The following is an 18,146-nucleotide window of genomic DNA, read 5'->3' on the forward strand; positions in this document are numbered from 1 at the left end:
GTCATTCTCTAATCCACATCAACCATATGAGAGACTAACGAGTTGATTAGTCTCTACTACGGTTGATGTGGATATTTTTTTTTATCATTGGTTGAAGATTTTTTGAAGAAATAAAGGAAAGTCTTTTTGGATTGCTCCTTTCTCTGTGGCTCATTGGGTCTTCTTGTTTTGCTTCTCTCTGATCTGTAACTGATGATAGGTAAATTGCCAGAAAAAAAAAAAAATCACAAGGTTACATAGTTCTGTGCTTTTGAGATTTTGCTGTTAAGGGTTTGAAACAATGCTCTTGCCACACCACTCTGCTTATAGAGTTTGGCTTTGATAGAATTCATTGAGGGAAGGTTTCTTTTCTTTCAGTTTGTCCCTGCTGGGTGTGATTCTGATTGCTTTCCAGCAAGCTCAGTATATACTCGCCGAGTTCATGAAATCCAGGCACAGACCGAACCCTGGCTTGGCTATGCATCAGAACAGCCACCGTGTGGACACAATTGGTGCTGATTCCTACAGGTAGGATCCCTGGGGTTTCTGGGAGCAGTCATAGCTCTGTGGAAGGAGTTCTGAGGAGGGATGGGGCACACACGGGTCTGCAGGAGATCGAGACAAGGACAGCTAATGCCCTCTCCAAAGGGGACTACCGTTATTAATTTAATTTCTACACTTATTCCTCTTCATTTAGCCGTCTGAACTATACAGAGAAGAATACAATAATATGCAACAATTGGATATATCCGAATCCACTGCACTTTATACCTACCTTATAGAAGCTAGAAGGTGTTTATAGGGCTATCTGCAAACTTTCCCTGCATTCTCAGCATTGTTTTGCTTAAGCCTGGGAAAGGAGGAATTATCATGCAGGCCTAAGTCCTTTTGTGTCACTCTGTATCTGCAGGGAGTGTTTTTGCAGTGACCCCTTTCTTTCTAGGGACTGTCCAGCTGTGGAGGACAAGTATACCCCCCTCCCCCCCCCCCAAACACCTAGACTTCCTGCACCACAGATCTGTTTCTGAGCCAGGGGAGGCGTGAACTGAAGAGAAAATCCCCCACAATGAACTGAGCTTGTGCAAAGCACTTATTTTTATTTGCAGTCTTGTATAATGTTTCCTGACAGTTTATTAAATATTCTTTCTTCCTTGCTTTTAACTCTTTAAATGCAGGAGCAGTTGCAAGAGCTTTGTGGACTCGTGTGGTTCTCCTGACAAAGGGAGGGGGAAAGGTTTCATCCCTGTGGGTGCTGCACCCAGCAGGAGCCAGACCCTGCCAAAGAGTCGTTCAGCTGTGTGTGGTCACTCTCAGAAAAAGCCCAAATGTTCTTTCTATTACAACAGACAGAAGCCCAGTAGCTTAGCCAACTCTTCCTCTCCTGCCGTTGACACCCAGCAACAGCAGGAGCACACCACTGAAGACCAGCCATCCTGTGCCAAGTTGGAGCCGTGTTCCGACATCCCTAGGGATAAGTGGACAAATCTAAACTTTATAAGCAAGATAGACACAAGTGCGCAGAAGCCCAAGGTTGTCCTGGATAAGGAAGAACTTATCTTGAAAGCTGTTTCTGCTGTGCCAAGCTCTTCTTCGGATGCAAATTTGAAGGAGGAACCACGTGTGTGTATGTTTCCTAAGGAAACGGATGTTAAGACATTAGACACAGGGCCTGAGCTCAGAGAGCAGGCATTCTGCAGCATGCATGTGCCCAAGAATCTACCTGAAACTCCCTCACCAAGGATTTCCTCTCCGTCACAGACTCAGCCAAAGACAGTGACTCGGAGCTGCCATGGTGAACAATCCACTGTTTGTAAAGCCCAGATGTGTGTTGGTATGTATGTGACACACACACACATATATATATATATATCTTGGGCAGGTCTGGGGTGGAGCTTGGGTGGGGGTACTTGGCTTGAAGAAGCTGAGAAACACTGCCCTAAACTGTACTATTCCCTTGGGTTTTTGCAGCCCAAATGCATAATCTTGCATTTCTTAGCATTAAATCATAGCTGCCAAATTTTAGACCATTCCTCAAGCTTCACTAGGTCCTCCCTCATGTTATCCACACTAACACTCGTAATTACATCATGACTTGCAAATAATATTTATAACATCATTGTTCACAGTTGGTCAACATGGAGTTTTTTTCACTAGAAAATAAGCACAAAATAAAATTTCAGCAATAAAGGAATTAAGAAGTTTCTTAAAATGTTTCCTAGCAAAAAAAAAAATGGTTGCTTGGTGGACTGAAGAAGCATATTCACTAAATCGATATTACAAATAATTTCATAAATTGCCCCAGTAGCTGGGTAGCCATCAGCCCCAAACTACACACACTACCAATGTCATTGTCTGAGCTGAATATCTGGTATCAGGAGGAGGCTCCGCAGACCCACTCCATGCACAGACATTTTGAACATTAATTTTAAAACTGTTGATGCTAATAAATTATGCTTGGTAAAGGTTTGCTTGCAGATTGATTTTGAGAGGAACATTCTTAGCGTTCACATTTATCTTTTTCAATTTTTCGCTTGGTATTTTGAAGTATCTTTATTATGTGAAGTTTGCAAAGAATATCACACATGATCATTTTATAGCTCTATCATAGGCCTACTTGTAAATCAAGTTTATTTTTGTACACCCAACCATGTATTTATTACATATAAAAACTAAGCGGTTCTGTTTAAACATATATTTCATAACATATATATGCCCCAAACCCCACCCCCATAATAATAATAGTATTAATTATAATGTAATTTCTTCTATCCATTTTTCATATATACACAATATAATCTTATTAATAGATAATGGTAACCACAAAATTAAAAAAAAACCCACAAAGCACACTATGCAGAGAAAATATTAATTATCATTTGTATTGGGGGGGTTTCAAGGAGGTCAAGGCAGATGACTTTAAAATATGCAATGTCACCTCAGTAATAACTATACAAAAAGAGACAAATATAGTGCAAAATATAGACAGCAGATATAAATTCTCAAAACTGACACATTTAAATCACTAAATAGAAAATTAAAATCATTTGTCTGGTAATTTCATGAGTCTCTGGTTGTACTTCCTTCTGACTGTGCATCCAAAATTTCTTTCTTTCTGCCTCCTGCTCCCTTCCTCTCCTACGGACCTCATTCCCTTCCCCAAACTCTCTCTGTTCCTCCATGAGTCCAACTTTCTTCCTCTCTCCTCCACCCCCCTTGGCAACATGCCTCCTTCTCTCTCTCACTGTCCTTCTCTCATTCCCTCCCTTGCTGCAAGGGAAGTGGGGAAAGAGAGAAAGAGAGAGATCTAGGGTGCATCTCTCCCATTCCCTCTACTGCCACATCCAACATTTCTCCCTCCTTTTCACCAGTCTAACATTTCTTTCTCTCTTCCTTCATGCTTCATCTCCTCCAGTCCTCATTTCTTCCCTCAACCAACATCTCTCTCCCTCCATGAATCCAATTTTTTACTCTCTGCCCTCTTCCTCTTCTCCTGAGTGTGACATTTCTCCTTCCCTTCTTTTTGCCCTCCCCGTCCAGCTCTCCCTCTCTCTCTCTCTCCATGAGTCCAACACTTTTTGCTTCCTGCACACTTTCTCTCTTTCTCCTCGCACCTTTCCTCAAATGTGACATCTTTCCTTCCCACCCCCTAGTCCATCACTCTCACTCACCCTGCAACAATTTTCCTTCCTTCCCTCCCCCACTCACAACTAATATACTTTATCCCCATGCACCATCTAACCCTCCCCTCCAGCGTGCAGCACCTTTTCTTTCTCTCTCCTTCTGCCAGGTCCAGCAGCACCTCTTCTCCCTTCTTTTTCCCTTCCCCTTGTCCAGCAGACCTCTCCCTCTCCCCATGTCCAGCGGTACCCCTTCTCCCTTCCTCCAGCCCTTCCCCATGTCCAACAGTGCCTCTTCTCTCCCTAACGGCAGCTCGCTGTGTGCTTTTATTAATTAATTAATTTATTTATTTAAAATACTTGTAGCCCACATATCAACCATCTATACGGATAACAAGAATACATAATTAAAACAAAACATTACATACATAATAAAACAGAACATAGCAGATTATTAAAATAACAACATACAATAAACAACTTACACATAAGCCTTAAAATAAAAAGTCAAGTACTGTAATTACAAGATTGCAAAGTAACCAAATTTGAAAAGGCAAATCGAAAATAGGTTTTCAAACTTTTCTGAACTGCCAAAAAATCAGAAGTCAGATGGATAGAATCTGGAACCGAGTTCCATAGTAAAGGTTCAGCTACTTGGAACATACGTGATTTATTTGCTTCCCTGCACAGCTGCCGCTAGTGTTAGTTTAGCCGCAGTTCCATCAGGCAGCCTTGAGGCATTTGCTAGGCTGACCCGCCTCTGATGATGCACTCCTCTTTCTTTGGAAGAGGTCCGGCCTAGCAAAGGTCACACAGTTGGGCAGGATGGGAGGGAAGCTGGGGAGAGAAGACGAGGAAGGCAGGAGATATGCGATGGCAGAAGGAAGGGAGACATACAGCACTGGTGCCACTTACACATGATTGCAGAAGAAAGATGGGAGACATACAGCACCTGGCACCTACATACCCCATTGGGATATGCGTACCGTGTGTTGAGAAACACTGGTTTAGGGGGTGAAGAACTTTTGTGCATGAAAGAGGAGCAGGACTTGGGTGTGACATTATGTGATGATCTTAAGGTGGTCAATCAGGTTTAAAAGCTGATAGCCAAAACTAAAAGGATGCTTGGGTGCATAGGGAGAGTATGGCCAGTAGGAAAAAGGAGGTATTGATGCCTCTGAATAAGACTCTGGTGAGACCTAATTTTGAATATTGTATACAAGTCGGGAGACCACACCTTCAAAAAGGTATAAGCAAGATGGAGTCAGTCCAGAGGACGGCTACTAAAATGGTTGGTGGTCTGTGTCATAAGGCGTATAGGGACAGATTTAAAGATCTCAATATGTGGAGGAAAGGAGAGGGGAGATATGGTAAAGACGTTTAAAATCCTATGTGGCATAAATGCGCTTGAGGTGAATCGCTTTCAAAATAAGAGGGCATAGGATGAAGTTAAGAGGTGATAGGCTCAGGAGTAATATAAGGAAATACTTTTTTACAGAAAGGGTGATAATCGCATGGAGTAGGCTCCTGGTAGAGGTGGTGGAGATAGACTGTGCCTGAATTCAAGAATGCATGGAACAGGCACTTGGGGTCTCTTAGGGAGAGGAGAAGATAGTGGATGCTGCAGATGGACAGACTGAATGTACCATTTGACCTTTATCTGCTGTCATGTTTTTATGTTATTGCTTTGATCATTTTATAGTCTATCATAGACCTATTTGTGAGTCAAATTTTATTATTGTACACCCAGCAACAGAAACGAAAAGAGGGGAGTCCAACCTTGTCTGCAGTGAAAAAACCAACCAGGAAGAAACAAGCCAAAACTGCAGATATGTACAACGATGTAGGCAAAATTTATTGTGACAACCAAAATATATATTAAAACCTTTTTACCAAACAGGGGACCCAACACGGTCCGTGTTTCGGACAACCTTCATCAGGGGTCCATGGTAGAAAAAGGAAAAAACATATGTCACAACAAATGTTGAAAAGTATATAATAAAGCCAAACTGATGTTATGTAACGCCGAGAGTCACTGTGAATAGTAAAATCGCGATTTTACTATTCACAGTGACTCTCGGCGTTACATAACATCAGTTTGGCTTTATTATATACTTTTCAACATTTGTTGTGACATATGTTTTTTCCTTTTTCTACCATGGACCCCTGATGAAGGTTGTCCAAAACACGGACCGTGTTGGGTCCCCTGTTTGGTAAAAAGGTTTTAATATATATTTTGGTTGTCACAATAAATTTTGCCTACATCGTTGTACATATCTGCCGTTTTGGCTTGTTTCTTCCATTATTGTACACCCAGCCATTTATAGGGGAAAATAAGATATTTTAAGAAAGGTTTGGACAAGTTCCTGGAGGAAAAGTCCATAGTCTGTTATGAGAAAGACACAGGGGAAGATGCTGCTTGCCCTGTATCAGTAGCATGGAATATTGTTACACCTTTGGTTTTGGCCAGATACTAGTGACCTGGATTGGCCACGTAAGAATTGGCTATTCAGCTTGATGGGACCATTGGTCTGACCCAGTGAGGCTATTCTTATGTTCTTATGTCCCATTTTTTTAAAAAGATTACATATATATTTGCATTCAGTGTTTAATCATTGTTATTTCTTGCTTTCACAAACACACACACACATATATATATATATATATATACACACACACACACATACAAACCCTAATGTACTAACAAACACACATGCACACACTAAGGCTTTTTTTTTTTTTATCACTGGCCACGGCGGTATTAGTTCCAACACTCATAGGAATTCTGTGAGCGTCGGAGCTAATACTGCCACGGCTAACGTGGCTTTGTGAAAAGGGGGGGGGGGGGTAAATGAGGGTAGATAAAGACCTGCACAATTCACATAATTTTATGATTCTAAATGAGTCCTTCTAAAATTAGGTCACACCTGAAATTACACATTGCGCAAATTGGCGTGTGCTTGCACAGTAGGCATATACAGGGACAGAGCACGGGCAGACAGAATTTATATGGTGTAGAACAGGCAAAAGTGGATCGTTTTTTTGTTGTGTTGTTGTTTTTTTTTACTGCATCAAGATTTACAAAGACTAGAGGGATACTCAATGAAGTTACGGAGTAATACTTTTAAAACCAATAGGAGGAAATATGGTTTCACTCAGAAAATAGTTAAGCTCTGGAATTCGTTGCCAGAGGATGTAGTAATAGCAATTAATATAGCTGGTTATAAAAAAAGATTTGGACACGTTCCTGGAGGAAAAACCCATAGTGTGCTGTTGAGACAGACATGGGGGAAGCCACTGTTTGCCCTGGTTCAATGGCATGGAATGCTGCTACTGTTTGTGAAAAACAGCAAAGGAGACTTCTAGTGTTCAATGTGTTTTTAGTGCATCTCATGACTCACCACAATCATGTTTTGGCCCAAAAGAGCCTGCCTCAGGAGTCTGAAGTTTGTAGGTTGAATGTATGCACTATAGCAATCTTACAAAGTATATAAAAGGGCTCTAAAAGCCAACGTAGCGATCCTAACAAAAGGCTTGACCTAAAAATAGACGTAAAGCTTACGTAAATGTCTTACTGGGTCAGACCAATGGTCCATCAAGCTCAGTAGCCCAGTCTTCCGGTGGCCAATCCAGGTCCTTAGTACCTGGCCAAAATCCAAGGTGTAGCAACATTCTATGCTACCGATCCAGGTCAAGCAGTGGCTTCCCCCATGTCTTTCTCAATAACAGACTATGGACTTAGGACTTGTGTAAACCATCTTGGGTTTAGAAAAATCTTTTTATCAATCCTATAGTCAGTGAGACTTTTGAAGCCACAAGGGGATGCTGGGAACCCGATCTTCACCCTAGGAGTTTTCCAAATGAATGTACTGAGGGAAATTTTATAACAGCACATCTTCATAGGTTGCCTATTTTGACCTTGTTTCGCAAAGACAAGTGCCTTGTTAAAATACTATAAGTGGTTGCTTATTTTATCCACAACAAATCATTAACTGGTTAAACAACCAACATCAAAGTGCATAACAAAACTCAAGCTAGCTCAGTTAGTACCCCGGGAGCTTCAGAATACCAGCAGGGTCAAAAGACTCTAGCTGGGTAGACTCCTCATTAGTCCCGGAGGTTTTCTTCTGTTAATAACTGTTTTTACCGGTGTGATTGACATGTGGTAGGCTGTTTCCAGATTCAGGCCCTTAGTCCAGTGAGAGGTGCCAGTTTTTTTCATAAGCTATTTTTCCTATGGCATGGAGGAATGGCCTAGTGTAGTGTTTTTCAACCTTTTTACACCTATGGACCGGCAGAAATAAAAGAATTATTCTGTGGACCGGTGATTGAAGAACACGGCTAAGTCGTGGGCCAGACCCCGCCCATCTCTACCCAATCTCCACCCCAGACCCCGCCCCCATAATAGTACTAATTGTACCTTGCACGTCCCGTGCCTCATCTAGAAGCCTTCCCTCTGATGTTGTAACGTCAGAGAGAAGGCTTCCGGTTCAGGCGCAGGATGCCCATAGGAGCCACTGCCCGTGGCTTTGTGCACTGAATCAGTTAGGAAGAGGGAGCTGGCTCGAAGATAACGCCGCATCGATCGCACTGTGGACCAGCGGTTGAAGAACACCGTTTTGGGCCTGATGCACGTGCTGGCCCTGTGGACCGGCAGGAAATTTCTGTGGACCGGCACTGGTCCATGGACCGGTGGTTGAAGAACACTGGCCTAGTGGTTAGGACTGCAGCCTCAGCACTGCTCCTTGTGACCCTGGGCAAGTGACTTAATGCTCCATCGCCCCAGGTACTTTAGTCAGCTTGTGAGCCCACCAGGACAGATAGGCAGAAATACTTGAATACCTGAATGTAAACCACTTAGGCTATAAGTGGTCTAAAAAAACACAATACAAGAAAAAAAAAAAAAAACCTGGAAACTCGCTGGACAATCCACCCTCGTAAATCTGAAATAAAAATATGGGTGCCAATCTGGCTATGTGCTGTTCTATAACAATGGGTGCCTAAATCGGATTGCATAAACTCGGAAGGGGGGCATGGCCATAGAAGGGGCACAGGCTTGTTAGAGGCATATACAAAAGATGCACACAGTGTTGGAGAATAGCGGAAACTTGCACCCTATTTGTGCAACAGGATTTACCTCAGTCCTCGCGCCTAAAGTTGAACATTGAATTCCATGCTCACCGCTATTCTAACAAAAGAGTGTTTATCCCCAAGTGTTCTTTTTATAGAATGGTGTTGAGCACTGAGTTTTCAGTGCCATGTATAGAATCTGGCCCAGAGTCTGTACACAACATTCCTCTTCAGGAAATAATGGGGAAAAAAAAAATCATAAAAAAGCATTGCAAACATGAGTGTGAAATAATAGTACAATCAGGGGTGTAGCACAGGCCACTCCAATGTCATGCAACCCGCTATACCAGTGGTCTCAAACTCAAACCCTTTGGAGGGCCACATTTTGGATTTGTAGGTACTTGCGGGCCTAAAAAAAAAAAAAAAAGTTAATGTCTTATTAAAGAAATGACAATTTTGCATGAGGTAAAACTTTGTATAGTTTATAAATCTTTCCTTTTGGCTAAGTCTTAATAATAATATTGTCATTTACAGCTAACGAGACATCTGGGGCTCCTTTTACGAAGCCGCATCGGTGTCTTAGCGCACGCACCTTTTGCGCGCGCGCTAACCCCCGAGCTAGCCGAAAAACTACCGCCTGCTCAAGAGGAGGCGGTAGCAGCTAGCACGGCCGGCAAATTAGTGTGCGGTATTACGCGCGTTAATCCGCTAACGCGGCGTTGTAAAAGGAGCCCATGATCAAGAAACTGTTTTATTTTACTTTTGTGATTATGATAAACGTTCCGAAGGCCTCAAAATAGTACCTGGCGGGCCGCATGCGGGCCGCGGGTTTGAGACCACTGCGCTATACTATACGCCGTATTTACCACACTATATTTGCCATTTATGTCCTGCCACACTACGATCTCTCATGCTGTTTGCCACACAGTGTTTGCCGTTCCATGTCTTCCATGTTTCGTTTCATCATGCACACTTGCCTTACCATTTTTGCCAAGTCGGGTCATACTGGCACGCTGGGGCAGGGATCCCACTCACTCTTGCCCATGCTCTTTCGGAAGTCTCACCAGCTATTTTCGTTGCTCAAAGAGTATGGGCAGGAGCGAGTAGGATTGTTCCTGCCCCAGCGTGCCGCTAGACCACCTGGGAAACAAGGTAGGCCTGGGGTCCTTCCTCTGGGTCCAGGAGGTGGGGTTGATGGTGTCTGTCCGGCGAGGGAGGGGGAATGCTTCCTTTTCTTGCCAGGGGAAAGTTTCCTGGTTCTGGGATGGAGGGCTGGGCTGACGGGAACGGCGGCAGAAGCAGAGAAGGAACACTAGTGGGAGGAAGAATGATAGGAATGGAACTTCGGGGAGAACTCATATATAAACTTGAGACCCCTCCCTAAGCAATCTGGGTAATCGATGTTCAGATAATCGGCATTGTATTGTACTTGCATGCTGCTGCGACTTGGTGAAGGAGCACAGCTGAGATCTTTTTTTTTTTTTAATGAAGGCCTCAAGGTAATAGACAGGCAAAATGCAGCTGCAGTGGATAAATTACTGAACTGGGCTGACAGGCAACGATTATAACCATCAGAGAAAACAATTGCTGTGCGTTAGGATCAGGGCTGTGGAGTCGGTAGATAAATGTTCCGACTCCGATTCCTCAGTTTTTTTGTACTTCAGACTCCGACTCCAGGTACCCGAAATTTCCTCCAACTCCGACTCCTCGACTCCGACTCCACAACACAGGTTAATTTTCAGATCGTTAAAATGGAATATCAAGTTGAGAGAAATGAGCATTTTCGACACCACCTTCTTTTTGCTTTTAATCAAGGTTCTAAGGCCGCAGAAGCTGCTCACAACATTTGTGCTGTGTATATAGTGGGTGCTATAGCTGAAAGAATCGCTCGTGATTGGTATGCCAAGTTCAAAAATGGAGTCGGTAGATAAATGTTACGACTCCAACTCCTCAGTTTTTTGTACTTTTGACTTGATGTAGGCAGCTGTCCAGGCCTACTTTGGTAATGAGACCTCGAACGCTATATACTGGTTTCAATAAGTATATATTTATTAGTCAATCAATAACAGCTTACAAGAATAGATCATATAGCATATAGCGTAACAGAAGGTGATGATCTCTAGGCCTAGATATCCTCTGATGTCTGTTCTGCCCTCTCCCTTCTAAAGGCCTGGTTTTTATACATTTCTTAGTGGCCAACACCACGTTGGTTTACATCACATGACACATCCTTATTGGTTATTTACTTATGCATTGCTGCCTAACTACATTCATTTATTGGCTGGTTGACCTGCGTCACGTTATATGTTCACTCTGTTTACCGTAAGACCTAACCTATTCCCCGAAATGCCTGTTTCCCCACCATATTAGTATTTCCGAGCACAAGACCCCCTCCCAACTGTAAATATCTCTGACACTTTAGATGATATCTCTTGAGAATTCTATCTTCGGACCATGGTCTGTTTATCTCTTCATGGTATCTGGCTGGGTGGGCCTGATGCCAGACCGCAGCATCAGGACCTGTTATTTTCTCTCAAGTTTCGCTGACACAGTAGTTAACTTTGCTTAAAAACTGGGTAATTCTTTATTCTTGCATGTCTTCTGGTAAATTGTGTGAAATATCTTTTTACAGTTAATCTACTGTTTCCATCAGCTGCAGAGATAAGATGCTAGTTGCTAGAAGGGTTTTTTGTAGAGAGAACAGTTTCTGTGAGCTTATGGTTTTTTCCCCCATCCCACTTCACCTGGTTTAATAACGTCAGGACTTACAGGAATTCTTCCAGAGGGATTCTTACAGAGCTTCCATGCTTTTTCTTCTTTCCATCTCCCTCCTCCTCTCATCCCCTCTTCAAAGCCCCGCCAGGTGGCTTTGACATCCGGTCATTTGGCGAAGGGTTAGATTGTGTCAGAGACTACACAGTATGGGCCCAGGGCTATGTGCTAGGAAGTACACACGGAAAAGGAAAGAGACAAGTGCCCACCCTTACTATGCTACCGAGGACAGAGCAGTATAACATGTCGCAGTGTACTTATTGCTTATAATACTAGGCTAAGCAGTCAATGATTTAGATATTGTGCGAAGCAGAAATTATGTAGGCATTTAAGCTCTAAATAAATGACTTATACCTTTAGGGTTAGACTGCTGTGTTGGAAACATCAGCATAGATTACTGATGTAGTGGGGATAGGTGGTGACTCGTGGGAGGGGAAATCAGCTGCTGGTGTTTCATTTGGGATAGTTTGGGCAACCAGGCATCTGCAGGGGTTCATAATTTAACCTGATACATTTTAATATATTCTCTTTTTATGGCTTCATCCTGTTATGAGCATACTACATCCAAAAGGGATGGCGGGATAAATTAACAAGTTAGATTATTTCCATGCTCTTCCAAAACAGCTGGGATCAGTGCAGACTCGGCTGGGTCCAGACGTCAGGGGTGAAAGTCCAGGTAACCACATCATCTCTTACGTCATCATCCTTCAGCTGGGCTCATTCCTTCTTCTTCACTGCACTTCTCCTCAGCTTAGTAGCAAGAAAGGGAATGGAAAGACTCTAACTGGAGGGGAAAATAACTAAGGAGCTATTGTGGGAGTCAAAACAGGATGAAAATGCAGAAAGTCACAATCAAGAAAAACACATGAACTTGCAATAGGGCTGTTAGAAATAATTACCAACACATGAAAATATATATATGTACTTAATACTGCATGAGTCCATAAAAGAGTTAAAGTGCAAATTAATAAGTCCATAATTAAAGCTGTAGAAGTTCAAGGTCATAAAGGTCATTCAGTCTTTGGTAGCAACAGTCAGGAAGTCTTTGCTAGTAAGCCTAGGCGCTTATCCGGTCCCTTCTCTGGTAGCAAGATCCTTCCGTTGGGGCTCATCCGTCATCGGGGTTTCATACGGCCGAAAATCTTTCTTCCAGCGATGATATTTCAAATAGCATTAGTCCATAATTATGCAAATAAGTCATTAATAGACATCAAAAGGATGTAAACACGGATTCTCATGTAGCATACAGCTTCCTCTGATAGGCAATTGTCTTTGTGAAGTGATCCATAATTAATAAGGCAAAAATATCTGTACTGTATATATCCTTTAACTTGTTTCCAACAATACCTGAGCAATATTACTAACAGGATAAGTACAGTGTTAAAAGATGACATACAAAAGAAAACAAAAACTTATCTGCTTTAATTCAGATAGGCTAAGGTCTAATATATGTATTAGCTGAATTATATTTGTCAGCCTAAGGGAGTTATAGTTACAATGGCATATGATGTTCAAAGGACAGGAGTGATATGCTAAACATAAATATGAATTAGCAAAGAGTCAAACCCAAGTAAAAGGATGGCTAAGCTATAGCCTTAGACATATTAACGCATAGGTTATATTGAAAGATGATAAATCCTAAATATTAAAATAAAATAGGATTTATGGGAGAAATGTCCTTCCCATGAGATTCTATCAAATCATGGGTTCCTTTTTTGTTTGACTCATAATATATTTTTGCTAAAAAACCAAATAAAATCCTACATATTGATTAAAACTAGACAACTGATTTTTTCCCTAACACAGCCTACAATGGGTTAAAAATATAGTGCATGAAAAAGCAGAAGTTACTTTCGCTTCGATGTGTTAGCACAACATTAATTAATATTACCATTTGGGATAGAAGCGGATCATAAGAACCCTATGCAATATGTTCCAGTTATTGTAGTTATTGGGGGGTCGGTGAATCTGTTTGCATGTTGTTGTAACTTTAAGGAGGTACCCGGAGCAGCTGTTGATTGTTTTTACAGTTGATTGTTATTACAGGTTTTTTCTACACAGATTTGGTTTATTGTATGCTCTGTACTGGTTTTGGTGGGTGAGACTGAACATTATGATGGTCTCTCTGCACAGCTACTCCGTGATCTTTGTTCACTGGGATAAAGTTGTGGGTCTGAATGTTCACTTTGTATAAGTCATATTCATGAATTGAACATACTTTGAGACTTATAAAATATTTTTAGGTGATCAATGATAGTCCAGTTATTGTAGAGACATGAATAATAAAAAACAAAAAGAAAATAGCAACTGATAATTTCAAGTTAAAGAAATAAAGCACTACATTTCCCAGTGTCCTTAAACATAGACACATCAACCAGGAAGTAACTCGGTATGTTTGTGTAATGGAAAAAAGAAGAAGAAGAAGCATAACTCATTTCTTAAACTTTGATCACAGACAAAGAATAAGGTTTGAAATGGTTGTGGTGAGTGGTAAAAAATAAAAACGTTATTAAACCAGGTGAAGTGGGATGGGGGAAAAAACCATAAGCTCACAGAAACTGTTCTCTCTACAAAAAACCCTTCTAGCAACTAGCATCTTATCTCTGCAGCTGATGGAAACAGTAGATTAACTGTAAAAAGATATTTCACACAATTTACCAGAAGACATGCAAGAATAAAGAATTACCCAGTTTTTAAGCAAAGTTAACTACTGTGTCAGCGAAACTTGAGAGAAAATAACAGGTCCTGATGCTGCGGTCTGGCATCAGGCCCACCCAGCCAGATACCATGAAGAGATAAACAGACCATGGTCCGAAGATAGAATTCTCAAGAGATATCATCTAAAGTGTCAGAGATATTTACAGTTGGGAGGGGGTCTTGTGCTCGGAAATACTAATATGGTGGGGAAACAGGCATTTCGGGGAATAGGTTAGGTCTTACGGTAAACAGAGTGAACATATAACGTGACGCAGGTCAACCAGCCAATAAATGAATGTAGTTAGGCAGCAATGCATAAGTAAATAACCAATAAGGATGTATCATGTGATGTAAACCAACGTGGTGTTGGCCACTAAGAAATGTATAAAAACCAGGCCTTTAGAAGGGAGAGGGCAGAACAGACATCAGAGGATCTCTAGGCCTAGAGATCATCACCTTCTGTTACGCTATATGCTATATGATCTATTCTTGTAAGCTGTTATTGATTGACTAATAAATATATACTTATTGAAACCAGTATATAGCGTTCGAGGTCTCATTACCAAAGTAGGCCTGGACAGCTGCCTACATCAGACTCCGACTCTGACTCCAGGTACCCAAAATTTACTCCGACTCCACAGCCCTGGTTAGAATGAAGGAGTGACTGTTGAGCATAGAAATAGGAATAGTTCATTATTTATATATTTATTATCTGCCTTTATGAAGAGATTCACCCAAGGGGGTGTACAACAAGTATACTGGCCATCACCTTCCGAAACTGCTATGCCCAAAATTGACTACCTTCAGCATGAAGTAATCTCTCCAGTCTAAGGGGGTCAAGATATGATGAAGGTCCTGTAGTCGGAGACAAAAATGTTAACAATACCCTCCACTTTAATTAGATGGGGACAGGATACAAAATACCGTGTTCTCTCTCTTCTGCAATATTCATTCAGTACTGACTTTGATTCTTTTCTTTTTTGAAAATTTACGTTTTCCCTCCCTATTGTGATTCTCTTTCCTATCAATTATGCTGCCTTAATTCCTTTTGTTCCAGTTTTGTTTTGTTACTAATTTGATGGTTTTACTTTGTTTTTAGCCTTGTTACTACCACTTTGTTGTAAACTTTTAATGTTTTGTAAACCTCCAAGAAGTTTGATTTGACAGTATAACAAATTTTTAATAAACTTGGATATTCAGATTCTGACTAAAAATTCACCTTTTTTTGGTATGTCCTACCTAGGCTGTAAGTGACCTGGAGAAAGGACTCTTTCTTATATATTTCAGTGTAGTATTGCATATGCCTGGTAATGCATTAAAAATCTGTAGAATTGCACAATATTTCCAAAAATAAATTGAGCGTGCACATATATACACATGCACTAATGTTATATATTTATATGTATGTGGGTTTTTCCCCCCCCCACTTAAGGGAATGACCAATTGATGTCCTCAAGAAATGAAAAGCTAAACTGTGAACCTGTGAATAAGCTGCTGATTCAAGAACCTTCTGTAGCGAAACCTGTCCACAAAGTACCTCAGGAAGAGAAGCTGTGCAGAGGCCGGGACCTCCCTTCAGCAGCGGTCAGTTGCTTCTCTCATCCAGTTTGTGCCCGTTACTGCTGCTTAAACCTTTATAGAATATAAAGTAAAAAAGGCTTTTATTAAAATGATCTAATGTGGCCATATCCCTATTACAGGCTGCTTCAGGGATAGCAACTAAAGGAGAGATTGAATGCCACACTTCCCCTTAGTAAGAGTAAAGGATGCTGTTAGCAGCCATGGCATGCCTTCTTCACAAATTGTTTAGACCTCTAAGCCATTTTAATTCCTTTTCTGTGGTCTTTTTTTTCTGTGGGATTCATCTGCCTCTCTTGTTCTGATATGGCTTAAACTACTACTAAAGAACTTTTTCAAAGTAGCCATAAAATTAGGGTTGCCAGATTTTCCAGAACAAAAATCCAGACCCGTGGTCCCACCCTGTTCTGCCCGAGTCACGTCTCATTCCAACCCCCAGCCCCGTCCCCCTCAACCTGTTCGCTTGTCGGGAGGGCATCTGCGCATGTTCTGGTGTGACTTGATGACATTACACGTGTGCATGTGCAGATGACGTCCCGACAAAGTGGTAGATATTAAAAAGCCGTCCAGACCCCTGGACATGGCTGGGGAAATCCAGACGTCTGATAACCCTACATAAAATAGAAGGAAGGGGGAGAGAGAGTAATGTTACTGGCCAATGATGTGCGCATGCCACCTTTGTTATTGTTAACACCAACAGAGAGAAGGGGGAACCCATCTTACGCATGCTGAGTCTGCCTTTCCGTTCTTGATTTGAATAGAGTTGTAACAGGCCTTTTGTGCAAAATTCTTTCTCTCTCTCTCTCTCTCTGTTGAGCAAGAGAAACCTTTTTGTTTTCCAGATCCCTGAAAATCTTTCGTTTCTGACCTTGGCACTGAGTGGTCTGACCTTTCACCTCTGCTTTGTCAAGAGGCTTGAAATAAGTCAACATCCAATAGAAGCATTTGCTTTTCACCAGTGGGAAGCAGGGATGAAGTTTCTTACCTTTGTGGCGCTTCCCCACCCGACCGACAACAGAACAGACCCGGTTGGACAAGTTTCCCTGTCCTGTAGCCGCGAGTCTAAATTATCTTCTTACAGCAGCTGGAGTATTGAAGCTGCTGTAGGAAGGTAATTTGGATTTGCGGCTGCAGGGCAGGGAGGTTTGTCGGCCGGGCCTGTTGTCAGTCGGTCGGTCGGGGGAAGCGCCAAAAGGGTAAGGGGACCTGACCAGCTGTGCACACTCCCCCCCATGGCTGCACCCGGGGCAGACCGCCCCCCCCCCCTTTTGGTAGCCATTGCCTTCTCCCTACCTGCTCTGCCGCACGTGGCCGACCGGAGGTCTTCCCGATGTCGGTGCTGACGTCGGAGGAAGGGAGGGCTTTGCTTAAGCCCTCCCTCCGATGTAAGCGCAGACATCGGGAAGACTTCCGTTGGGCTGTGTGCTGCCATTTGGTGGAGGATGGGCTGGGGAGGGCTTCAATGGCTGGGAGGGTGTAGATGGCCTGGAGTAAGTCTTAACAGAGATTTCGGTAGTTGGAACCCAAGCACAGTGCAGGGTAAAGCTTTGGATTCTTGCCCAGAAATAGCTAAGAAGAAAAAATTAAAAATTTCAATTGAATCAGGTTGGGCAGACTGGATGGACAATTTGGGTCTTTATCTGCCGTCATCTACTATGTTACTATGTAGTATGTATTGACCTTTCTCTGTCTTTGCTGTCTTTAATAGTTGGCGTGTTCCACGTTTCAGCAAAATGATGTTCACCGAATGAAAAGATCACCAGAGAAGAGAGATGGGAATGTATCCATTTCGAACTGGAATAAAAATAGAATATCAGCTAGAAAAAACAGGAAGAAGAATGCAAACATATCAACAAGGTACTGGTCTTTTATTCATTTAATTTTTACTTACACACTGATAAAATCATTTCTTTCATGCACAAAGACTAAACCACAGCTAGTTTCACTTCTCTGTCCTTAATCTTTTGGAGGGGCGGTTAAAAAGAATCTATCTTTAATTCAGGCTTACTTCATGTTTGCAGATAAAGTAGATATTTTAGTGTTTTTAAAATTCAATCACAGTGTATGGTTAATTGTGCCATCTTTGGAACAAATAACTTTTGTGGGCTGATTTTACAAGTGTGCTTGTGAGAAGGGTATTAGAGAATGACACGGTGGCGGTTTACCCGCGGTCACCGCATTTAGCCGCAGGTAACCCGCCAAAACGGGGAACGAAAACTAGCAGTCGCTGCGGGGACGGGGACAAGGCCATTCACCGCCCCGTGGAGCGGTGAATGGTCTTGTCCCCGCAGTGCGGCATGAAGGATCGCGCGGTCCCCGCAGCCCACACCCACCTGCCCAATCGATCCTAGTGATTAGCCAGCTCTCTCCCTTCTCCTCACCTTAGTTTGTAGGTTTTCTTTTTCGGCGACCCGCACACTATCAAAGAGCCGT

General features: G+C 42.2%; 1 protein-coding gene across 2 annotated transcripts in view; it reads left to right on the plus strand.

The window, feature by feature from the left end:
- TMEM131L (transmembrane 131 like) overlaps nt 1–18,146 on the plus strand; it is a 300,995-nt gene that overhangs the window by 244,348 nt on the left and 38,501 nt on the right. For both annotated transcript variants that reach the window (XM_033940895.1, XM_033940905.1), the window contains exons 24-27: nt 358–507; nt 1,155–1,810; nt 15,568–15,719; nt 17,422–17,570. In XM_033940895.1, coding sequence (XP_033796786.1) covers nt 358–507; nt 1,155–1,810; nt 15,568–15,719; nt 17,422–17,570 — 1,107 coding nt within the window. The remainder of the gene's footprint in view (nt 1–357; nt 508–1,154; nt 1,811–15,567; nt 15,720–17,421; nt 17,571–18,146) is intronic.

This window comes from Geotrypetes seraphini, chromosome 1 (genome assembly GCF_902459505.1).
Source record: "Geotrypetes seraphini chromosome 1, aGeoSer1.1, whole genome shotgun sequence".
Taxonomy (NCBI): domain Eukaryota; kingdom Metazoa; phylum Chordata; class Amphibia; order Gymnophiona; family Dermophiidae; genus Geotrypetes; species Geotrypetes seraphini.